Below are 22,973 nucleotides of genomic sequence, written 5' to 3'. Positions count from 1 at the left end.
GCTGCGGGGCTGCCGGGGTGCTGGTGGTGTACCGCCAGCGGGGGGTGCCCGGCCCCTGCCCGCCCCATGGACGCCCCGGCCCTCCCCGCCTGCCCCCCGCCGCCACCTCCCCGCTCCGCAGAGCCCCCAGAGCCCCCCAGGCCGGCGCTGCTGGGAACCCCGTCCCCCGGGGCCGCTCCGCAGCCAGGCCGGGAAGCGGCGCTGATGGGATCGGGCCCCCCCCCCCCGCCCCCGCCATCCCATCGGGGAGGTGGAGAAAACCCCGATCGCATCAGGATCGACCCAGGGGCCTCCATTAGGAGCCTGATGGCTCCTCCGCGGGGCGAGGGAGGCCGAGGAGGGGCCGGGGGCCGCTAATGGACGGGCAGGCAGTGAGCTCAGCCGCTGGCCCCCGTTCAAGGAGGGGAGCGAAGCTCCGGGCCGGCTGCGGGAAGGAGCGCGGAGCAAAGCCGGCCCCGGGGCCCCGCTGCCGGGGCAGGAAGGAAGGGGGGAGCCGGCCCCGCTCCCTCCCCGGCTCTGCACCCACACTCACGCCCTCGGTGGGTTTTTTTTATTCAATCGGAGTTGCCATGTGAACGGACCCAAAATACAAAAGAAAAAAAAAAAAAACCACCAAGGAAAGAAAAGAGACGGAAACAAACCCGAGTATTTAAAAAAAATAAATTGATGCGAAACAGGGCTGAGGTGGGACCGAGGCCCCGCCGGAGCCTCTCTCCTCCACGGGGTCTGGCTGCCCCAGCCAGGCACTGGGGGCTCGGGCAGGGGGCCGGGGCCCTCCCACCCCGCTCCCGCGTCTCCGGCCCTCGGCGCCCGCGGCAGGAGGAGGCGAAGTCGTGGCAGGGCGGGCTGGGAGCCGGCCGGAGCCCAAGGCCCGGGTCCCTGCCGCGGGGCCGGCCCGCCCCGTGCTCTCGCCGTCGGGGAACCAGCCTGGAGCCAGCCGGGGACGGGGCTAATCCGAGCCGGACGCGGATTCCTCCGAGCTGGGGGGTGGGCTGGCGACCCCCTCCTCCTCCGAGTCCTGCGGGCAGGGGACGAGGTCAGGGCAGCAGGGGACGAGGTCAGGGCAGCAGCTCCCGTTCCCCCACCTCTCCTGTGCCCCACAGCAGGGACGGGGCGACAGCGGGGATGTGCGTAGCAGACAGACAGGCCACCCACACCCGCGTACCACGGACAAGAGGCACCAGAGGGTCCCCGCCCCTACAGGGCCGGGAGGAGCGGGCAGCCTTCCTTCCCGAGAGACAAGCGCAGCGTTCCCTGGGGAAGACGGGCCAGGAGACCCGCCCCAGCCGACCCCCCGGGAGCCCTACCTCCTTCTTGCTCTCTCCGGAGGAGCTCTCGTCGCTGGAGACAAATTCCTTGCTCTTGAAGCTCTCGCTCATGTTCTTGGCAGGGGACTTGGTGGAGGACAAAGACTTGGAGGTGGCACCTTTCTTCTCCACTTTCCCCTTCATCTGCTTCTCCTGCTTCTTCTTCTTCTTTTTAGACCTCTCCCTGCACGTGCGGGGAGGGTGGCAGGGAGAGGAGAAGCGTTACCCTGCTGACAGCCCACCAGCCCCGTCTCTGGCAGCGCGGGGCCAGGAGGCTCCTCACGCAGCCCCCAGCCCTGCGGAGGCCCGGGCTCCGTGACGGCTGGGGACAGCCCGACGTCGGCGGGGCGAAGCCCTGCCACCCTCCCGCCGGCCCGCCCTGCTCCGCGCACTCACGTCTTGGAGCTCTCCGACTTGCTGCCCACGCTGTACTCCTTCATCGCCTTCTCGTAGTCCCTCCTGGCGTCTTCCGCCTTGCGGTCCCATTCCTGCGGCAAGAGCACGGGGTGAGCGGGGCCTCCTCTCCCGCCCCACCGCCGCCCCCACCCACACCACGCCAGCGCGCCCACCACGTCCCTCGCCACCTTGGAGCAAGCCTGCGCTCACCCGACAGCTCGCCAGCCCGAAGACATCGCCTCCCCACGGCCGCGCTCCCTTCCTGACCTCCCGCCTACGGAGCGCCGGGTTCCCGAGACCAGGGAAGAGCCGGCCCGGCCTCCTCCTGCCCAGCCTCCCCCTCCTAGACCGGGCTCCGCTCTCCCCACCAGCAGAGCGACCCAGATGCCCCGACCCTCACCTCTTTCTTGTCCTTGGACATGGCTTTCCAGAGCTCCCCAGCCTTCTTGGACAAGTCTGTGATGCTGATGCCAGGATGGTCTGACTTGATCTTCTCGCGGTTGGCGTTCAGCCAGAGCATGTAGGCCGACATCGGCCGCTTGGGAGCGTTGGGGTCTTTCCCTTTCTTGCTCTAGGAGGCAGGGAGCGGAGAGAACAAGCATCAAAGCCTCGAACGGCACCGCTCGCTGAAGACCTCGGGGCCTGGGGCTGCCCCAAGACGAGGGGCTGGCTCTCGGCTTCCTCCTGCATCCCACCAGCAAGTCAGCTACACCATCGGGGAGAGGGGCTGCCGGGTGCCCCACAAAGCTGAAAGGGCAGGGCGCTGGAGACGAGTCCCCCAGGAGCCAAAAGGACCGGCTAGGCGTGGGCACGACGCTCCCCGTGGAAGAGACTCAACCTAGGCCCGTCTGCAGGAGGCAGCCAAGGCAGGCCTGGACCGGGCCAGGGCAAAGCACGGCGAGGCGGTGGCACCAGATCAGAGCGCGGCAGGCGGCTGGGGTGAAGCAGCTCAGCTGACGGGCTGCGACCCGCGTCTCCCCGGTGTGGCTCCCAACAGGGAACAGCAACCCACGCTCCGGGAGCAGGTCCTGCCCTCCACACCCCGCCAGCAGCACCCTCTCACCTCCGGCTGCTTCTTGCGGGGCTTGCGGTCTTTGACAATCTTGGCCTTCTTGGCTGGCTTCTTCTCGTCCCGGTCGCTGTCGCCGTCGCCGCTGGAGGAGCTGGCCGAGGCGTTGCTGTCAAACCTGTGTGGAGGCACTTGGCTTCAGCGACAGCTCGAGACCCCCACCCCAGAAGGATGAAGCACGAGGTGGGGAAGACGTAGCGGCGACAGGCAGGCAGCAAGACCTGCCCCCGACCTCTCCCAGCCCCCAGCAGCCCATAATTCGGAGACTTCCTGAGCCGAAGCTGTTGTGTTCGTGCTTAACAGCTCTCAGGGGATTTTCCTTCCACGAACGCGGCTCATCATCATCTCACTTCCTGTAAATTTTAGGCACTCGCAACGTCACACGGCTCAACTCCACCAAGACCCAGCTCCTCCTGTCGGGCCGGACCCGGCGCTCGCCAGCACGCACAACGGCAGCCTCCGCGCCAGCGCGAAGGGCCGAGGCCCCATCCGGGAGCCATCCGATCCCCCCCGCGGCCCTTCCCTCGCCCTTTCGAGTCGTCTAACGTCGTCGTAATAGAGCGCGCCCAGAACTGCACCCGCTTCTCAAGATTTTTAAGTCCAGGGATTTAAAAAGCGACCCTGGCTGTGCCTGGAGCGCTCCCCAGCCTTCACACAGCCCCAGGCCACCGCTGCCCCCCACGGCACCCTCAAACAGCACCTCCCAAAGCCCCCCTAGGCAGAGCCCTGCCCAGCCTCTACTCACTCTTCAGCCACGTCATCGTCCTCTTCTCCGGGGTTGAAGGACTCGTCTGGAAGGAGAGAGCGCAGGGGTCAGCTCACAGCGAGGCGAGGAGGGACAGGACTTCACCGGAGCGGGGGGAAGACACCTGAGCACCAAAGACAGCCCCCCCGGCAGTCCCTCACTGCCTCAGCCCTCACCGGTCTCCTCCCCAGAGCCGTCGCTGCTGTCGTTGGCGTTCTCCTCCCGGATCTTGCCCTCCTCCTTCATCCTCTCCAAGTAGGCGTCGTGCTGGTCCTCGTCGGAGTCCGCATATTCGTCGTAGCTCTGCTTCATGCCCTGTGGGAGAGACGGCGTGAGAGCCGCTCCCCGCGCTCCCCCCACCTGCACGCACCCCCCCTCTGGAAACTGCAACTCCTGGCATGCTCCTGGGCGGGCAGGGCCCCCGGGCAGGCCCCCGACGCATGCACGGGGCGGGGAGGACGGGGCACCCGCCACGTCCCCTCCTTCTCCCCGCCAGGGCTCTGGAGAGAGGGGCAGAAAAGTTATCTGAGTTAGGGGGGGCCCCTCTCGCAAATCATGCCAGAGTTACTGGGTTTAGTCAGGGACCACCACGGCCATGCAGAGGAAACCTGCACCAGGAGGAGGAAGAGGAGAAAGAGGAAGGGATATCGCACGGACCTTTTTCCTCTACAAGGGCAAGGAGAGAAGAGAGAGGTGAAAAAAAAAAGGGAAAAGCAGCCAAATTTTGGAGAGAAGACAGCCCCCAGCCCTCTCCCCACCCCAGCCGGCGGGGCAGCGGTTCCAGCAGGGCGCGGGGAACCAGCCCTGCTCAGCAGGTACCTCCTTGAGGCCTCGGTTCTTGATGTTCAGCTTCTTGGCGTTGACGAAGTCGAAGAGCTTCCCGTACTCCTCCCTGCAGGACAGGCGGGGCGGTCAGGGACGGGTGGCAATCGGGGTGCCAGTGGCGCAGAGAGCAGCCCGGCGGGCTCGGGGAGAGCCCGCCCCGCGCCCCGCGCCCACCTCTCTATGCTGCTGAAGGTGTACTGCGTGCCCTGCTTGGTCTCGATCTCGAAGTCGAAGGAGCGAGTGGTGGTGGTCCCGCGGGCAAAGTTGACGAAGGAGATCTCGTCGAAGCGGATGTGCACGGGCGGCTTGTGCACGTAGATGAAGCCACGCTCCAGCGGGTAGAGAAGCCCCGAGCTGGCCTTGTAGGAGCAGGTGATGCACTGGGCTCCGGAGTGTCTGCGAGAGCAAACGCAGCCGTCTTACACCCGCGGGGAGCAAAGACCCTCCCCGTGCCCATCCCCACGGAGAGACGGAGGACCCCGGCAGCCCGGACGAGCCCGTCGGCCGCTCCCCCGGCACGAGGCACAAGTCTCACAAAGCCCCTTCTCCCTGACCGCAGGAACCAGAGAGAAAGAGAGGGGCCGCTCCTGCTGCCGGTCAGGGAGGGATCTCAAACAGCCGGCCTGAGCCCGCCCACCCAGCAGCTTTCTCCTGTCCTAGGGAGGACAAGGCACGCTTCGCATCTCTCCCGATCCCCGCGCCCTTTCCTGCAGCAGGAAGATCCCCCGTTCCACCACCCGCGCCCCCCTCGGCCGGCAGCAGCACGCCTCACCCCTGGAAGTTGCCGGGCACGGTGATCTTGCGATTCACCAGCGCCTTCATGACCCGGCTGACCATCTCGTAGAGGGAGCCCGACATGTTCTTGGTGAGCCGCCCCTCGAAGCGCTTCTCCACCTCCTCCCTGCGCGGCCAAAAGAGAGGGCAGCGGTGAGAACGGGAAGCCGGGAGGTTTGTTACCTCCCTCCCAGCTCCCCGCAGCCCCCGGATCCAGGGAGGGGGTCAAGGAAGTGGCCTGGCAGGAGAGGAACTCACTCGTTCATGTTGAGGGTCAGGGAGATGTCCTCATCCTTGGAGAAGAGCAGGATAAGGAAGTGGTAGCGGGTCTGGCCTTGCTTTATCGGGGGGTCCAGGCTGATCTGAAAAGAGAAGAGGAGGCGAGGACCTGAAATCCCCCGAACCCGCCACCTGCACCCTTCCCTGGGGGAGGGAAGACCCCTCGTCCCCTCCTCACCACAAAGAACATCTGCCGCTGGTCCTTGTGCGGGAGCAGGAAGAGGCGCAGCACGGTCGTGTAAGGGATCTTGTAGTCGAAGGTCTTGCCGTGAAGATGCAGGAAAGTGGGGTAGATACGGATGTCGTATCGCCCGCGAGGCGTCAGGCACTGCAGTTCCCGGAAGATGCAGATGGCGTCTCCGGTGGCCTGGATCACGTCCGCCTTGGAGAGGACGTTCTGAGCGAAGGCCTGCAAGGGAAGGGAGTTACGGCCGGGCGAGGGTACCCAGCCACCCGCTCTGCCCGACCTGCCGGCCCCCCGCTCACCTCCACGGGGTCCACGCCGTCCTCCTGGGTCGGGGGCACGTAGAAGCGAACCTCCATGAGCGAGACCTCCGCGTCGTCGTTCTGGTGGAACTCCAGCGTCACCTCGTTCTTGCCCGTCGTGCACTGGGAGACGTTGCTGAGGGGGATCTCGAACACCGGCTGCTCCCCGATGTCAAAGGAGAGCAGCTGCCCTAGGGGGGCGGGAAGGGACACGCAGCCCGTCACGGCAGCGTCAGGACTACCGCGCGACGAGGCGGGGGCAAGAACCTAAGGTCCACCCTGCGGGGCAGCCCCACGGCGTCCTCCTAGATCCCATCTCCAGCAGCAGCCTTGGTCTTCTCCCAAAACCAGCAATGCCTCTCCTCTCCCCCCCTGCATTCCCGTGCTCCCTCCCAAATCTCCAGGCTTTCTCCTTCAGGCTACGGCCCCGGAGATCGACACTGATCAGAAACGAACAGGAGCGAACCGTCTGTTCCCACGTTCCCCTGGTCTCAGACCAGGGAGGAGCGTCCACCAGCTCCCCGGCTCCTTCAGGAACCGGCAGGCTCTGCCAGACGCTCGCAGCTCCCACGCCGACCCTTCTTTTACGCTGAGCACGCCCTGCCTGCAAAACCTTCCCCCCGGCCTTGGGGCCCGCAGGTATCTCCTGCTCTTCTGACTATCACCCTCGCTGTCCCCGAGGACACCACTAGAAATCGGGCTGCTGCCCCGGGGACCGGCTGGCTGCTGCGGGAACAGCCACGCTGGTGGGAAACACCAGCTACCAGACCAGCCCCACCGCCTCGGGTGGCACCCCGCACGGAGGTTCCCTTTCCCCAGTAACGGCATCGCCACGACTCACCTCCGAACCTCACCGTCCCCCAGTTCCAACCCTTCACGCACAGGTCCTTCTCCGCCAGCTCCAGGCGATAGTGGGCCTTGAAGAAATCTGAGAGCTTGTCAAACTCCTGGGGAGAGAAGGAGGGAACGTTCGTCAGAAACCACCACGTACAGGTGGGGGATGCCCAGAGCCTGTAACCGCGACGCAGCCCCCCGGCACAAGGGAAGCAGCAAGAAAAATGGGGGTCAGAGCTGTTTGGGGGGCGGCAGAGCTGCTCGGGGGGCGGTCAGAGCTGTGAGACTCACAGCGAGCGCAGCTCGATGCTGGACAAGCACAAGCCAGCGAGAGAACAGACGCCAGCCAGGGCCAAGGACGGGCCAGGCACGCAGGGGCCGGGGGACTCACCGATTCCCGGAAACCATCGTATTTATAGACGTGGCCGTTCTTGGTGAGCAGCTTGAGGCCGTGACCGAGCGCCACGCGCCGCCACACACCCTCGGCCAGCTCCGAGGCCTGGATGTTGTCCACCTTCCCCGTCTTGCTGTTCTTGAAGATCACGCCCTGACGGCTCAGCCGCAGCCGCCCGTCGTTCTGGGGGGAGAGGCGGGCATGAGGCGGGGGCGGCTCGTCCCGCACGCGGGGCACAGCCCGCCGACACCGACAGGCTCCAGAGCAGGGAACCGCCGCCCTTCGGGTGCGACAGGCGGCTGCACAACCCTCCAGGTGAAACAAGGCGACTTCCCCAACCGCCTGCCGGCTTTAGTCCTCGCACGCTCCTCACCGCCCGAATTCGGGACTCGAGCGGCCGCAAGGCAGTCACCAGCACCCTCAGTGCCGCTACAGTGCCGTAGCTCCGTTGGGCTTTTGGGGACAACGTCCCAAAAGCCAGAGGGTTAAGGGCGACCCCGAAACACTCGACACCACCGCGAGCCCCCCCGCCCCCTCCCCGGCGCAGGAGCAGGCTGGCAGCCGACAGGCAACCCTCTCGCAGCGGCTACGGTGGACGCGCAGAGCTGGCATCCCTTCTCCCTCCTCCCTCCTCCTGGAAGGCTGGAAGGGTTCCCAACCGCAGCCTCGCTCGCTCCGCAACGGGCTGGCACTAAAAGCCCCCGCTGATGCTCCGAAACGCTTCAGCCCCGGAAACGAGGCGCCTCCGCTCCCCGCTTCCAGGCGAGATCAGCAAAACAAAACACCCTCTGCCAGGATGAGGCGGCAGAAGAGACGCCGGGGCGGGGGGGGAAGCGCCCCGCAGCGTTTCGGCCGGGAGAGCAGGTCTCGGCGCGACGTGCCGCCGGCCGGGGCCCGAGCGGGTCTCCCCGGGGCCCGCGTGCCCCCGCTCACCATGGACCCCTTCACCTCCTGGTAGATCTCGTTGAACTCCAGCGTGTCGGCCATGGCGGCTGGGGGAGGCGGTGGCACCTGGGCTCTGGGAGGGGAAGGAGGCCGAGCGCAGCCGTTCAGTTCCCCCCCGCGCCCGGCATGCCCCGGGCCAGCGGCAGCCGGGGTCGGGGACAGAGCAGCTGCGGGGGGAGAGCAGGGTGAGCGGGGCTCGGCGGGGAGGCTCCCGGGGGAAGATGGCTCCCGGCCCCCCCGCGGGGCGGCCCCGACGCCCCCGGCCGCCGCCCCCCCCCCCCCCCTCCCCGCCCCAGATGCGCCCCGGCCCTGGGGCCTTCCCCTGCGCCCCCCCCGGTCCCTCCAGCCCCACCCTCCCCCCCCCCCGCACCCCAAATCCCCCCCTCCCGCCGCTCCCAGCCCCCAATTCCCCCCGGCCCCGAGCTCCCCCCCCGGGGCCCCAGCGCCTGCCGGGCCCGCCCCCCCCGGGCCCAGCCCCCCCCGGCCCCGCTGCCCCCCGGCCCGGCCGGGCCCGGCCCCCCCGCACCGCCGCCGCTTTTCCCGCCTGCGCAACACGAACCTCGCGCGGAGCCTCCCCCCGCCGCTGCCGCCGCCGCCGCCGGAACCCGCCCCCACTTCCGCCATAGAGAGGAGCCGCTCTGGGCGCCACCGTGGGGCGCGGGAGGACCGCGCGGCAAGGGCGGGAGCGGGAGCATAGAGCGCCCGGAGGACTCCGGCTAGAGAGGACGCGGCGTGCCGCGCTCGCCCCGCCAGTGAGGCGGGGGATGGGGGGCTAGAGCGGCCGCTCCCCCAGGCCTCGCCTGCCGCGCTGCCTCGCCCGGCACCATAGAGAGGCAGGAGGCCGCTGGCCGGAGGGGCCGCGCCCCCATTGGTCAGCGCGGGGTGATCCCCAAAATGGGGGCACCCCAAAATGGGGGCACCCCCTATACGGGCACCCCAGTATGTGGCACCCCAAAATGGGGGCACCCCCTACACGGGCACCCCAGGATGTGGCACCCCAAAATGGGGACACCGCCTACACGGGCACCCCAGTATGTGGCACCCCAAAATGGGGGCACCCCCTACACGGGCACCCCAGGATGTGGCACCTCACAACGGGGCACCCCCTACACGGGCACCCCCAAAACCTGAGGGCCGCACACACGGGGCACCCCCCACACCAGCCCCCCCACAGGGACCCCTCGAAACCGGGTCCCCCAGCGCGGGGTCCCCCGGGCCCCCCCGTGTCTCTGGAGGCGGGGAGCCCCACCGCAGGGGGGGACCCCACCGCAGGGGACCCCGGGCGGGGCGACCCCGCCCCCGCCCGCCCCTCCCTCCCCCCCGCTCCCCCCTCGCCCCCCTCCATTCCCCTCCCCCCCCGTGCCTCCGCCCTCGCCCTGCCCACACCCCCGCTGCCGGTACCCCCGCCCGCTGCCTGCTCCCGCCCTGCCCACATCACCCCCGCTGCCGGTACCCCCGCCTGCTCCTGCCCACATCACCCCCGCTGCCGGTACCCCCGCCTGCTCCTGCCCACATCACCCCCGCTGCCGGTACCCCCGCCTGCTCCTGCCCACATCACCCCCGCTGCCGGTACCCCCGCCTGCTCCTGCCCACATCACCCCCGCTGCCGGTACCCCCGCCTGCTCCTGCCCACATCACCCCCGCTGCCGGTACCCCCGCCTGCTCCTGCCCGCAGCCCCGCTGCCGGTGCCCCCGCCCGCCCCCTGCCGCCCTGCCCATGCCCGCCCCGCGCCCCGGCACCCGCTGGGTGGCCGCGTTCTTCTCCTACGAGACCGCCAAGTCGGTGGTGGTGAAGAGCTGGGTGGTGGGGGCCGTCAACCGCGGCGTGCAGCTCCTCATCCTCGCGTACTTCATCGGGTGAGGCCCCCGCCCGCCCGGGGCATCGCTTGGTGGCACCCGGGTGACGGGCGGCTGCTGCGAGTGACACCCGGGGGGCGACGAGGGGGACGGGGGGCGGCGGCGTGTGGCAGCGGGGTGACGGCGAGGGGACGGCCCGGGCGGTGGCGCGGGGGGCGGGGGGGGGGGGGGTGGCCGGGCCAGGAGCGGCGGGTGACAGCGTGGGTGACGGCGTGGGTGACGGGGCGGGACGGGCGAGAGGGTGACAAGCGTGTCAGTGCCGGCAACGCCGGGCGTGCCCGCGTGGGTGACGGGGGGGACAGCCGGGAGAGGGTGCCCGCGTGGGTGACACGGGGGGGACGGCGAGGAGGGGGTGCCCGCGTGGGTGACGGGGCGGTGCCGGTGCCGGTGCGTGTGACACGAGGGGGACGACAAGGAGAGCGCGTCCGGCGGGTGGCGGGCGGGGGACAGCGCCGGGGCGGGGGACAAGGAGGGGCGGGGGCAGCGGCACGGCGGCAGCGGGGACGGGTGTGGCGGGGGGGGGGGAGGGGGGGTCCGGCCGCGGCCGCTCCCGGGGGCGACACCGGCCAGGGGCGGGTGCCAGGCGCCCGTCGGGGGACCGGCAGCCCCGGGTGCCGCGGGGCTCCGGTGGGCCGGGGGCGGGGGGGGTCCCCGCGGGGGCGGCGGGGAGCGGCCGTCCCCGCCGCCAGCCCCCGCGGGTGCCGCCGCAGCTGGGTGTTCCTCCATGAGAAAGCCTACCAGGTGCGGGACACCGCCATCGAGTCCTCGGTGGTGACCAAGGTGAAGGGCGTCGGGCGCTACGCGGGCCGCGTGCTGGACGCGGCCGACTACGTCACGCCCCCCCAGGTGAGGGGCGCCGGGGACCCCCCCCCCCCCCCGCCTCAGTGTCCCCTCTCGGGCGGAGCCGGGGGCGGGCGGGGCCACGGTGCCGTTCCGCAGGGCACCTCGGTGTTCGTGGTGGTCACCAAGCAGATCCTGACCGAGAACCAGGCGCAGGGCGTCTGCCCCCAGGTACGGGCCGGGGGCGGCGGGGGCTCCCCGGGGCGGCGGGGGCTCCGCGGGACGGGCCCCCCCCCCCCCCCCCCGCCCCCGCCCGCCCGGCCTCACCGCCGCCCCGCAGAGCGAAGCCGAGTACCGGTGCAGGGCCGACCGCGACTGCCGGGCCGGGAGCCCCGCCACGGGCAGCGGTGAGGGTCCCGCCCGGGGCTGGGGCCGGGGCCGGGGCCGGGGCCGGGGCCGGGCGCGCTGACCGGGGCTCCGGCAGGGCTGCTGACCGGGCGGTGCGTGCCCTACAACGGGACCCTGCGCACCTGCGAGGTCCGGGGCTGGTGCCCGCCGGAGGTGGACAGCGTCGACGTGTGAGGGGGGCCGGGGGGCGCGGGGGGGCGGGGAGGGCGGGGGGACACGGGGGGGACACGAGAGGACACGGGGGGACACGGGGGACCGGTGGGACACGAGAGGACACGGGGGGACCGGGGGGACACGAGGGCACCGGGGGAACACGGGGCGGACCCAGGCGGAGCCGGGGGGACACGGGGGGCCGGGGGGGCCGGGGGTACACAAGGGGACACGGGGGGACACGAGGGGAACATGGGGGGACACGGGGGGACACGGGGGGGACCCGGGCGGACCCGGGGGGACACGGGAGGACCCGGGGGAACACGGGGGGACACGGGAGGACCCGGGGGGACCCGGGGCCGGGGGTCCGCGCCCCCGCGCCCAGGGACGCCGCCTCCCCCAGCCCCGTGATGCTGGAGGCCGAGAACTTCACGCTCCTCATCAAGAACAGCGTCCGCTTCCCGCTCTTCGGCTTCGAGAGGTGGGCGGCAGCGGGACGGCGGGGACGGGCGGGGACGGCGGGGACGGGCGGGGACGGGCGGGGACGGGCGGGGACCGGCGGGGACGGGCGGGGACGGGCGCGCCGCCCTGCCCCCCGCCCGGCCCTGACGCCCCGTCCGTCCCCGCGTCCCCCCCGTCCCCCGTGTCCCCCCAGGGCCAACCTGCCGCCGCCCGGCAGCGGGGCGGAGCTGGGGCGGTGCCGGTTCCACCCCGAGCGGCAGCCGCTGTGCCCCATCCTGCGGCTGGGGGACGTGGTGCGCCTCGCCGGGCAGGACTTCCCCACGCTGGCCGCCACCGTGAGCGGGGACACGCGGGTGGGGCGTGGGGACACGGGGGCGTGAGGCGGGGGACGTGGGGCACGGGGGTGCGGGACATGGGGACGCGGGGATGTGGGGACACGGGGACGTGAGATGCGGGGGTGTGGGGACACGGGGACGTGAGATGTGGGGATGTGGGGACACGGGACAGGCAGATGTGGGACGGGGGGACACGGGGATGTGGGATGTGAGGACATGGGGACATGGGGACACAGAGACATGGGACATGGGGATGCGGGATGTGAGACGGGGGGACATGGGGACATGGGATGTGGGGATGTGGGGGCATGAGGACGTGAGACAGGGGACGGGGGGACACGGGGATATGAGACAGGGGATGTGGGGACATGGGGGTGTGGGACACAGGGACGCAGGGACATGGGGATGTGGGACATGGGGACACAGGGATGTGCGATGTGAGGACGTGGGGATGTGGGACATGGGGACGCAGACGCATGGGATGTGGGGATGCAGGATGTGAGACGCGAGACGGGGGGATGTGGGGACATGTGATGTGCGGATGTGGGGGCACAGGGACATGGGACATGGACCTTGGGGACACAGGGACATGGGCCATGGGGATGTGGGGACATGGGACATGGGGATGTGGGGACACGGGGATGTGGGACGTGGGGACAGGAGGACATGAGGATGCAGGACGTGGGGACACGGGGTGTGGGGAGGCAGGGATGTGGGGACATAGGCATGTGGGACGTGGAACTTGGGGACACAGTGACGTGGGACTTGGGGGTGTGGGGATGCGGGGACGCAGGGACGTGGCTGTAGGGGCACGGGGCTTGGGGTGTGGGAGGCGGGGACGTGGGACGCACAGACACGGGGACACGGGACGTGGGGCGCGGGGACGGGGGGATGCGGGATGCAGGGCACAGGGGTGCGGGGACGTGGGGACAGGGGGGTGCGGGGATGCGGGTACCTGGGACGTGGGGCACGGGGCCGCGGGGCGCAGCTGACGCTGACGGCCGGGGCAGGGGGGGGTGCTGGGCATCAAGATCGGGTGGGTGTGCGACCTGGACCGGGCCTGGGAGCGCTGCCTGCCCCGCTACTCCTTCACACGCCTGGACGGCCTCGCCCGCCCCCCCGCCCCCGCCTCCGGCTACAACTTCAGGTAGGGCACACGCCGCCGCACGGGGAGACGCGCGTCACACGCGTGTGCGCAGCCCGGCACGGCCCCCGGCCCCCTGTCCCCGCGTCGCCGCGCAGGTACGCCAGGTACTACCGCTGGCAGGACGGCACCGAGCGCCGCACCCTCACCAAGGCCTTCGGCATCCGCTTCGACGTCCTGGTGTATGGCAACGTACGTGCGGGGCTCGGGGCCTCCCGGGGAGCCGTGGGGGCCGTGGCGGGGGTGGGGACCCCCCACCAACGGGGGTCTCCGCACCCCCAGGCTGGGAAGTTCGGCATCGTCCCCACCCTCATCAACATGGTGGCAGCTTTCACCTCCATCGGCGTGGTGAGTTGTGGCCGTTCTCAGCCCCCGTGCGGTGGCAACTCCCTGGGGGTGGCTTGGGAGAGGCCCTGTGCACCCCACAGGTGTGGGGCGGGGGGGACGGTGCTGCCCCATAGTGATTGGGAGGGGGATGGAGGAACACCCCATAGTTGGGGGGCAGGGGGATGGCGGAAAACCCCATAGCCGTGGGGCACGGGGACACAGCAAAGCCCCAGGCTGACGGCAGCCTGGCTCCGTGGGGGGCTGTGGGGTGTTGGGGGTGCCCCATAGCGCGGGGGCCCCCCACCCCAATGCTGCCGCCCCCAGGGCACGGTGCTGTGCGATATCATCCTGCTCAACTTCCTGAAGGGAGCCGAGCACTACAAGGCCCGCAAGTTCGAGGAGGTCAGCCATGGGGCCGGGGCCACCATGGGGCCGGGGCCACTGTGGGGCTGGGGCCGCCGTGGGGCTGGGGCCGTGCTAGGGTCACCTCCGGGGGGGGCTGGATCGGGCCACACTGGGGGATGTGTGGGGCTGGCTGGTGGGGGGGACATGCAGGCAGTGCCTCTGAGCCCCCCCCCGGTGCCCTGGCTATGGGGCAAGGACTAACCCGGTGCCCATTCCCTGCCCCACAGGTGCCAGAGGCTGGCGTGCCCGCGCCCCCCGCCAGCCCCACGGCGTGTCCCCGCGGGGTGCTGGGGGGCTGCAGCCGAGACAAGCAGTCCACCGACTCAGGCACCTTCTCCCTCGGCCTCTAGCCCTGGGCACCATGGGGCAGCCCCCCGTCTGCCTCCCGCTGTGGGGCAGCCCCCTGCCTGCACCCGGCCAGGGGCCCCCCGCACCCCCCCATGGCTGGCACCCCCTTTCCCTCACTGCCAGTGGGACAGGGCACAGGGGACGTATGAGGCGGTGTGGGTGACACTGGTGGCCGTGGGGCAGGGGTGGCCGTGGGGATGATGTCGGGGCCATGGGGGTGGCAGCAGGGGCACAGGGGACAGGGCATGAGGTGGCACTGGGGGTGGCAGAGGGACACAGGGGCCGTGGGGGTGGCACTGGGGCTGGCAGAGGGACATTGGGGTATGGGGCATGGCACAGGGGACGTGGGGAGAATGGGGTGACACTGGGGGTGGCAGAGGGGCACAAGGCCCGTGGGAGTGGCCCAGGGCTGGCAGAGGGGCACAGGGCCCCAGGGATGTCCCCCAAGGGCCACCCAGGTGGGCACCAGGGCTGGGGTGCCCGGGGTGTGGGGACGGGGGACACAGCCCTCTGGGTGCCATCCGGCTGACCTCTGGTGCCCCGTGACTGCCAGCATGTATGCGCCCGGTGCCACCGCGGGAACCTGGCCACCACCCATAGCCCGCTCATCTGCACCGGGGCCACCGCCCATGGCCGGGTGAGGGGCTCGCCGGGACCCCCACCGGGCTCCTACGGCCCAGCCTGTCCCCAGTGTCCCCAGTGCCCATCCTTGGGTGCCCCAGCCCTCTCCCAGTGTCCCCAGTGCCCACCCTGGGTGTCCTAGCCCTGTCCCCATGTCCCCCGTCCACATCAATGGGTGTCCCAGCCCTGTCCCAGTGTCCCCAGTGCCAACCCTGCATGTCCCAGCCCTGTCCCAGTGTCCCCAGGGTGCCCCAGCCCCATTGCCCCCCCTAGCCCAGGTGCCCAGTGCTCCCCTCAGCAGGTGCCACCTGGCCGGGGGGCCCCACCCCACGTCCCCCAGGTCCCCGCAGCTCCCACATCTCCGGCCGGGGGGCTGGGGTGGGCCCCTGGGGCTGGGTGCTGCTTCCTGGGGCAGTGGGTGCTGTTGGGTGCCAGGGGTCACCCCCCCCCCCCCGAATGGGTGCTGGGGACGCGTGGGCAGCCAGGGGTGGCTGCCGGTGCCGAGGGGCTCAGCCCCCCCCAGTGCCCCGCACCTCTGCGCCCCCCGCTTCCAGCCGGCCCCACGCCGGGGGGCTGCACCCCCCACCCAATAAACCTTCGCTCGCAGCACCCATCCGCCTGCGGCCTGTGCGGGGGCGAGGGGCGGTTATGGGGGAGGCCTGGTGGGAGGGGCCGGGGGGCCGGGACGGGAGGTCGGGGTGACGCCATCGGGCTGGGGTGGCCGTGGGGCCCGGTGTCAGGGACCCCGTGCCCCCCCCTTGCCCACGCAGGGGCCGCGCCGGATACACGGGACACCCCTGTCCCCACCCCCCCCCGCTGCGCACCCCGGGGTGCTTCCCACCGCCCCCGTTACCGCCCCAGCACCCACGCGGGGGCCCCCCGGCCCCCCCACCCGCCCGCCCGGGGCCCGAACACAGAGTTGGGTGCTGAAAGCCGACACTTTATTGAGATCCGGGGTGGGGGTGCAGCCCCCCCGCTGCGGGGCCAGCGGGGCGGGGCAGCGGCAGGGGGTGCCCGGGGGGGCGCGGGGCTGGCGGCGCCCGGGGGTTGAGCCCCTCAGTACTCGCAGACGAAGGGCAGCCTCACCCGGCAGCGCAGGCTTCTCCAGTGTCCGTCTGGCGGGAGGAACAGCGGGGTCAGCCCTGGCACCCGACAGCACCCACCGCCCCGGGGACCACCCCCGCCCCCAGGGACCCGACCCTCCCCCCGGTGCCGGCCCCCACACTGCCGCGTCCCAGCCCCCCCCGTACCGCCTCCCCACCCCGGCACCCCCGGCATCCCCCCCCCCCACTCGCCCGCTCGCCCGCGGGCAGAGGCTCCCAGCACGCCCCCCCCCCCCGCCCAGGCCCCGGGTGCCCCCCGTGCCCCCCACACCCCCCGTGCCCCCCCGCCCCCCGTGCCCCCGCCCCACTGACTGCCGGTGCAGAGCGTGGTGCAGTAGCGGCGGGAGCGCAGCGGGTACCCCCGCTTCCAGTACGAGTAGTTCCAGCGGGTCCGGTCTGCCCATCTGCAGCGCACCCTGCCGCCCTGCGCAAGGGGACAAGGCATGGGGACACCCCCGGCAGCGGGCGGGGGGCCGGGGGATGGGACGGCCAGGGACGGGCGTAGGGACGCGGGGACGGGGCTGGGGCGGCCAGGGTGGGCGCTGGGACGGGGGGAGACAGCTGGGGCACCCAAAGATGGGGACTGGGGACACGGGGACAGGGCTGGGACACCCAAAGATGGGACTGGGGACACGGGGACAGGGCTGGGGCACCCAAAGTTGGGGACTGGGGACACTGGGAGAGGGCTGGGGCACCCAGGGTGGGCGCTGGGACGGGGGGAGACAGCTGGGGCACCCAAAGATGGGGACTGGGGACATGGGGACAGGGCTGGGGCACCCAAAGGTCGGGACTGGGGACACGGGGACAGGGCTGGGACACCCAAAGTTGGGCACTGGGGACACGGGGACAGGGCTGGGGCACCCAAAGGTCGGGACTGGGGACACGGGGAGAGGGCTGGGGCACCCAAAGGTGGGCACTGGGGACATGGGGACAGGGCTGGGACACCCAAAGTTGGGCACGGGGGACACGGGGACAGGGCTGGGGCACCCAAAGATGGGGACTGGGGACACTGGGACAGGGCTGGGGCACCCAAAGGTCGGGACTGGGGACACTGGGACACCCAAAGATGGGGACTGGGGACACTGGGAGAGGGCTGGGGCACCCAAAGGTGGGCACTGGGGACATGGGGACAGGGCTGGGACACCCAAAGTTGGGCACGGGGGACACGGGGACAGGGCTGGGGCACCCAAAGATGGGGACTGGGGACACTGGGACAGGGCTGGGGCACCCAAAGGTCGGGACTGGGGACACTGGGACAGGGCTGGGACACCCAAAGATGGGGACTGGGGACACTGGGACAGGGCTGGGGCACCCAAAGGTCGGGACTGGGGACACTGGGACAGGGCTGGGACACCCAAAGATGGGGACTGGGGACACTGGGAGAGGGCTGGGGCACCCAAAGGTGGGCACTGGGACAGGGGAACAGGGCTGGGGCACTCATGGTGGGCACTGGTGACACGGGGACAGGGCTGGTGCCCCCAGGCCAGCAGGGTGCCATGAGGCCGGGGTGGGTGGTGGGCGCAGGGGGGGGGGTCCCCTACCTTAGGCCGGGTGGTGGCCCCGATCCAGACCTGCCTGCGGGTGGTGCAGAGCCGCGCCTGGCGCCGCAGGTAGATGTTGGTCCTGTAGGTGTGGATGGAGGCCAGGCGTCCGCGGAAGCACCGGGCACAGACGCGCTGCGGAGGGGGACACGCTGGTCACGACGGGGACGACGGGGGGCACGCGGTGCCCCCTGACCCCAACCCCCTGCCCGTCCCCTGCCCACCTGGGCTCTGCGGAAGGTCTGGCAGCGGGTGACGATGACGTAGCGGTAGGTGGTGGCACCCAGCGGGTCCGTGATGCTGACCGCCCGCGTCTCGCTCTCCAGCGGGCACTGGATGTCCTCCTCCGGCGCGTCCAGCGCCTCCTCCTCCGCCTCGGGGTCGGCAGGGGCTGGGGACACCGGCGGAGGTCACCCCGGGCACACGGGGTGCGGGGGAGCAGGGGGTGTCCCCAGGGTGTCCCCGCGGGGCGGGCGGCGTGGCGGGCACTCACCCAGGTGGCTGGCGGAGGCCGTGCCCAGCAGGGCCAGGACGAGGAGCAGGCAGGGCTGCATGGCGGGGCTGGGGACGCCGGCGGGGCTGGGGACACCGGCACCCTGGGCACCCTCGGGAGATGCCATGTCCCCAGTCACCCTCTGCCACCCTGGGGCCACCCCGCATGTCCCTGGTGACCCTCCGCCACCCCCACGTGCCTTGTACCCCTCTGCCACCCGCAGCGTCACCCCCTCCTCCCCTCTTCCCCTGTGCCATGGGCCCATTCCCGTGTCCCTCTGCCACCCCCGGTGCCACCCCCACAGCCCACAGCCCCCCACGTCCCTGGTTCCCCACTGCCATCCCCAGCAACCCCTGTCCCCCAGGCACCCTGTGCCACACCGTGCCCCCCGTGTCCCCCTGGCACCCCAGAGCCACCCATGCCAGCCTCAGGGACACCCGCCCTGGTCCCCAGCCCCGGCCCCAGCAGCCCGCCCTGCTGTCCCTGTCCCCGCTCCTCACCTGGCACTCGGGGGGCTCTGCCCACTGCAGGCTGGGGTGCTCTGCCCGCTGTCACCCTTATAGCAGCCACAGGGCCACGTGTCCCCAACCGCAGCCTTGCGACACCCCAGCCCCAGCCCCACTGCGGCCCCCACCCACCAACGCCTGGGCACGGGGGGGCACCGGGGGGGCTGCCTGCACCCTGCCTGGCCGGAGCACAGGGTGCAGGGGAGGGGGCTGCTGGGGTCTGGGGTGCAGGGGGCACGGGGTGGGGGACGGGCTGGGACAGCCAGGGACAGGCATAGGGACATTGGGAAAGGGCAGGGACACCCAAAGGTGGGCACTGGGGACACTGGGACAGGGCTGGGACACCCAGGGTGGGCACTGGGGAGAGGGGGACAGGGCTGGGGCATCCAAAGGTGGGCACTGGGGACACTGGGACAGGGCTGGGGCACCCAAAGATGGGGACTGGGGACACTGGGACAGGGCTGGGGCACCCAAAGATGGGGACTGGGGACACTGGGACAGGGCTGGGGCTCACAAAGGTGGGCACTGGGACACGGGGACAGGGCGGGGACATCCAAAGATAGGGTCTGGGACACGGGGACAGGGCTGGGACACCCAGGGTGGGCACTGGGGACACTGGGACAGGGCTGGGACACCCAAAGATGGGGACTGGGGACACTGGGACAGGGCTGGGACACCCAAAGATGGGGACTGGGGACACTGGGAGAGGGCTGGGACACCCAGGGTGGGTACTGGGGACATGGGGACAGGGCTGGGACACCCAAAGATGGGGACTGGGGACACTGGGACAGGGCTGGGGCACCCAGGGTGGGTACTGGGGACATGGGGACAGGGCTGGGACACCCAAAGTTGGGGACTGGTGACACTGGAACAGGGCAGGAGCACCCAAAGATGGGCACTGGGGACACTGGGACAGGGCTGGGACACCCAAAGATGGGGTCTGGGGACACGGGGACAGGACTGGGACACCCAAAGATGGGGACTGGGGACACTGGGACAGGGCTGGGGCACCCAAAGATGGGGACTGGGGACACTGGGACAGGGCTGGGGCACCCAGGGTGGGTACTGGGGACATGGGGACAGGGCTGGGACACCCAAAGTTGGGGACTGGTGACACTGGAACAGGGCAGGAGCACCCAAAGATGGGGACTGGGGACACTGGGACAGGGCTGGGACACCCAAAGATGGGGTCTGGGGACATGGGGACAGGACTGGGACACCCAGGGTGGGCACTGGGGACACTGGGACAGGGCTGGGACACCCAAAGGTGGGCACTGGGGACACTGGGAGAGGCCTGGGGTGCCCAGGGTGGGCACTGGGGACACGGGGACAGGGCTGGGACACCCAAAGATGGGGTCTGGGGACACTGGGACAGGGCTGGGACACCCAAAGATGGGCACTGGTGACACGGGGACAGGGCTGGGACATCCAAAGATGCGGACTGGGACAGGGGAACAGGGCTGGGGCTCACAAAGGTGGGCACTGGTGACACTTGGACAGGGCTGGGATACCCAGGGTGGGCACTGGGGACACGGGGACAAGGCTGGGATGCCCAGGGTGGGCACTGGGGACACTGGGACAGGGCTGGGACACCCAAAGGTGGGCACTGAGGACACTGTGACAGGGCTGGGACACCCAGGGTGGGCACTGGGGACACTGAGTCAGGGCTGGGGCACCCAAAGATGGGGACTGGGACAGGGGAACAGGGCTGGGGCTCACAAAGGTGGGCACTGGGGACACTGGGACAGGGCTGGGACACCCAGGGTGGGCACTGGGGACACTGGGACAGGGCTGGGGTACCCAAAGGTGGGTACTGGGGACACTGGGACAGGGCTGGGGTACCCAAAGGTGGGTACTGGGGACATTGGGACAGGGCTGGGGTGCCCAGGGTGGGCACTGGGGACACTGGGACAGGGCTGGGGCACCCAAAGATGGGGACTGGGGACACTGGGACAGGGCTGGGGCTCACAAAGGTGGGCACTGGGACACGGGGACAGGGCGGGGACATCCAAAGATAGGGTCTGGGACACGGGGACAGGGCTGGGACACCCAGGGTGGGCACTGGGGACACTGGGACAGGGCTGGGGCACCCAAAGATGGGGACTGATGACACTGGGACAGGGCTGGGACACCCAAAGATGGGGACTGGGGACACTGGGACAGGGCTGGGGCACCCAAAGATGGGCACTGGGGACACTGGGACAGGGCTGGGGTGCCCAGGGTGGGCACTGGGGACAGGGGGACAGGGCTGGGACACCCAAAGATGGGCACTGGGGACACGGGGACAGGGCTGGGGTGCCCAGGGTGGGCACTGGGGACACGGGGACAGGGCTGGGGCACCCAAAGATGGGGACTGGGGACACTGGGACAGGGCTGGGGCACCCAAAGATGGGCACTGGGGACACTGGGACAGGGCTGCGGTGCCCAGGGTGGGCACTGGGGACAGGGGGACAGGGCTGGGGCTCACAAAGGTGGGCACTGGGGACACGGGGACAGGGCTGGCACGCCCAGGGGGCACGGGCCCCAGGGGAGGGGGCTGCCGGGCCTGGGGGGTGCAGGGGCCGGGGCCGGGGCGCGGGGTGTGGGGCGCACAGGAGCGGGGTGCAGGGGCCGGGGGGGGCCGGGGGTGCTGAGTCGCGAGCCCCGTGGGGCCGCGGGGCCGGGGCCGTGGGGCGGGAGGGGAAGGGGCCGCCCGGGGCAGCGGGGGCTGCGGGCCAACGGCCGCCCGGACCCCGGGGCTCGGCCGTTGGGGAGGAAGCGGCCCTTGGGCAAGCGCTGCCCGGCGGGAGATGGTATCGGCCCCGGCCACGCAGCCCCGCACCCCCCGCCCCGCGCCCCCGGCCCCGGCCCCAGTGCCAGGGGGCAGGGGCGGGCAGGGGCGGGCAGGGGCGGGCAGGACCCCCAGGGTGCCCCCCCCGGTGTCCCCAGCGGTTGGGGCCACGGTGGGGCTGGCGCAAGGCTGTGGCGGGGACATGTGGCCCCGTCACCCGTATAAGGGTGACAGTGGGCAGAGCCCCCCACCCCCCAGATGAGGAGTGGGGACGGGGACGGGGACAGCAGGGTGGGCTCAGCCCCGAGCTGCCGGGGCTGGGGACCGGGGCGCGTGTCCCTGAGGCTGGCATGGGTGGCTCTGGGGTGCCAGGGGGACACGGGGGGCACGGTGCGGCACAGGGTGCCCGGGGAATGGGGTGGCCCCGGGGATGGCAGCGGGGAACCAGGGACGTGGGGGGCACAGGGGGGCTGGGGGCCGCGGGAGTGGCAGCAGGGCCAGAGGGGACGGGGCACGGGGTGGCACTGGGGGAGGCAGAGGGACAGTGAGGACATGGGGGGGGAGACGGGCAGGATGGGGGTGAGGGACACAGAGTGGCACTGGGGGTGGCAGACGGACATGGAGGACGTGGAGTGGCATGAGGGTACCACGGCCGTGGGGGTGGACCGGGGGTGGCAGAGGGACACTGGGGCACGAGGGGGTGGCACAGGGGACATGGGGAGGAGGGGGTGACGCTGGGGATGACAGAGCTTCACTGGGGACATGGGGGTGGCAGAGGGTCACCGGGGACATGTGGGGTGGCAGAGGGTGACTGGGGACATGGCATCTCCCGAGGGTGCCCAGGGTGCCGGTGTCCCCAGCCCCGCCATGCAGCCCTGCCTGCTCCTCGTCCTGGCCCTGCTGGGCACGGCCTCCGCCAGCCACCTGGGTGAGTGCCCGCCACGCCGCCCGCCCCGCGGGGACACCCTGGGGACACCCCCTGCTCCCCTGGGTCCCCCCGCCACCCCGGGCACCTGGGCGAGGTGCCATGCCCACCCCGCCGGGCCGGCGCCGTGTGCCCCGGGGCTGGCGGTGGGTGGCAGGGGGACCCCCGGTGCCAGCCCTCGCCCCGTCCCCAGTGCCAGCCCCCCGCCACCCCCAGGAGGTCCCCGCAGGCACGGCCGAGGAGGGCCACCAGTTTCGCTACGTGGTGGTGACCAAGCTCCGCACCTAGGCGGGTGCCCAGGCGAGGGGCACGTGGGTGCAGCGGGGTGCCAAAGCGTGCCCTGTCCCGCGGCGGCACGGCCGGGAGGTGCTGGGGGCAGCTGGCCCCGGCGCACAGCGCTGCCCGCGCCAGGAGCCGCTGAACCCGGCGCGCACCTACACCCGCCCCACGCTCTGGATCGGGGCCGTCACCAGAGGCGCAGGGCGAGGGGGCTGGGTGCTGGTTATGGGGCGCCGGGTGCTGAGGCAGCTCTGCGGCGGGGGGCGGCGGGGGGCGCAGCGGGAGGACGCCAGCCCCTGGAACTACGCCAGCGAGGCGCCCGCCCAGCCCTGCCGCCTCTTCGCCACCTGCAGCACCCTCAGCACCCACGGCGAGGGCACCCACGCCCCCACCCGCCGCACCGGGGCACCCGGGCACTGGGGGCACTGGGAGGGGGCACAGGGCACTGGGGGCACTGGGGGCCAC

General features: G+C 71.5%; 3 protein-coding genes across 6 annotated transcripts; 1 reads left to right on the top strand and 2 right to left on the bottom strand.

The window, feature by feature from the left end:
• Positions 1–295: 295 nt before the first annotated feature.
• SSRP1 (structure specific recognition protein 1) lies at positions 296–8,759 on the bottom strand. Of its 4 annotated transcripts, none has more exons than XM_075501679.1 (17): positions 8,614–8,759; positions 8,043–8,221; positions 7,107–7,292; positions 6,723–6,828; positions 5,882–6,072; positions 5,574–5,804; positions 5,375–5,478; positions 5,115–5,243; positions 4,517–4,738; positions 4,337–4,409; positions 3,694–3,832; positions 3,518–3,563; positions 2,767–2,890; positions 2,104–2,274; positions 1,704–1,795; positions 1,308–1,491; positions 296–1,018 (listed from the first exon to the last, which is right to left on the bottom strand). In XM_075501679.1, exons 1-17 carry the CDS (start codon positions 8,747–8,749, stop codon positions 950–952), a joined length of 2,382 nt encoding a protein of 793 aa, XP_075357794.1. In that variant the 5' UTR covers positions 8,750–8,759; the 3' UTR covers positions 296–949. The 4 variants fall into 4 exon arrangements, with proteins under 4 accessions (XP_075357794.1, XP_075357795.1, XP_075357796.1 ...); XM_075501680.1 differs by having other exon boundaries at positions 8,043–8,127; positions 8,614–8,684; XM_075501681.1 differs by lacking the exon at positions 8,614–8,759 and adding an exon at positions 8,581–8,607.
• A 1,012-nt stretch (positions 8,760–9,771) lies between these two features.
• Positions 9,772–14,413, top strand: P2RX3 (purinergic receptor P2X 3). Its single transcript, XM_075501687.1, has 12 exons — positions 9,772–9,911; positions 10,622–10,757; positions 10,851–10,922; positions 11,032–11,098; positions 11,176–11,269; positions 11,653–11,730; positions 11,905–12,046; positions 13,057–13,193; positions 13,289–13,382; positions 13,473–13,538; positions 13,842–13,919; positions 14,150–14,413. Exons 1-12 carry the CDS (start codon positions 9,772–9,774, stop codon positions 14,270–14,272), a joined length of 1,227 nt encoding a protein of 408 aa, XP_075357802.1. The 3' UTR covers positions 14,273–14,413.
• A 1,434-nt stretch (positions 14,414–15,847) lies between these two features.
• On the bottom strand, positions 15,848–18,098 carry PRG2 (proteoglycan 2, pro eosinophil major basic protein). Its single transcript, XM_075501691.1, has 5 exons — positions 18,029–18,098; positions 17,760–17,926; positions 17,536–17,670; positions 16,307–16,418; positions 15,848–16,006 (listed from the first exon to the last, which is right to left on the bottom strand). The coding sequence occupies exons 1-5, from the start codon at positions 18,087–18,089 to the stop codon at positions 15,948–15,950; spliced, it is 534 nt and encodes a 177-aa protein (XP_075357806.1). The 5' UTR covers positions 18,090–18,098; the 3' UTR covers positions 15,848–15,947.
• Between the last annotated feature and the right edge of the window lie 4,875 nt (positions 18,099–22,973).

This window comes from Mycteria americana, chromosome 5, assembly GCF_035582795.1.
Source record: "Mycteria americana isolate JAX WOST 10 ecotype Jacksonville Zoo and Gardens chromosome 5, USCA_MyAme_1.0, whole genome shotgun sequence".
NCBI classification, from domain to species: Eukaryota; Metazoa; Chordata; class Aves; order Ciconiiformes; family Ciconiidae; genus Mycteria; species Mycteria americana.
This window is presented reverse-complemented; position numbering and strand designations above follow the sequence as displayed.

Excerpts from the sequence above, each read along its gene's own strand:
- SSRP1 (XM_075501679.1), bottom strand. The coding sequence starts at position 8,749 with ATGCTCCCGCTCCCGCCCTTGCCGCGCGGTCCTCCCGCGCCCCACGGT. Across the intron at positions 5,479-5,573 it reads AGCGGCAGATGTTCTTTGTG|ATCAGCCTGGACCCCCCGAT; the intron begins GTGAGGAGGGGA and ends TTCTCTTTTCAG. Across the intron at positions 4,739-5,114 it reads GTGCCCGGCAACTTCCAGGG|ACACTCCGGAGCCCAGTGCA; the intron begins GTGAGGCGTGCT and ends TTGCTCTCGCAG.
- P2RX3 (XM_075501687.1), top strand. The coding sequence starts at position 9,772 with ATGCCCGCCCCGCGCCCCGGCACCCGCTGGGTGGCCGCGTTCTTCTCC. Across the intron at positions 11,270-11,652 it reads GAGGTGGACAGCGTCGACGT|CCCCGTGATGCTGGAGGCCG; the intron begins GTGAGGGGGGCC and ends CGCCTCCCCCAG. Across the intron at positions 13,383-13,472 it reads ACGTCCTGGTGTATGGCAAC|GCTGGGAAGTTCGGCATCGT; the intron begins GTACGTGCGGGG and ends CCGCACCCCCAG.
- PRG2 (XM_075501691.1), bottom strand. The coding sequence starts at position 18,089 with ATGCAGCCCTGCCTGCTCCTCGTCCTGGCCCTGCTGGGCACGGCCTCC. Across the intron at positions 17,671-17,759 it reads AGACCTTCCGCAGAGCCCAG|CGCGTCTGTGCCCGGTGCTT; the intron begins GTGGGCAGGGGA and ends CCCCCTCCGCAG. Across the intron at positions 16,007-16,306 it reads CACCACGCTCTGCACCGGCA|ACGGACACTGGAGAAGCCTG; the intron begins GTCAGTGGGGCG and ends TCCTCCCGCCAG.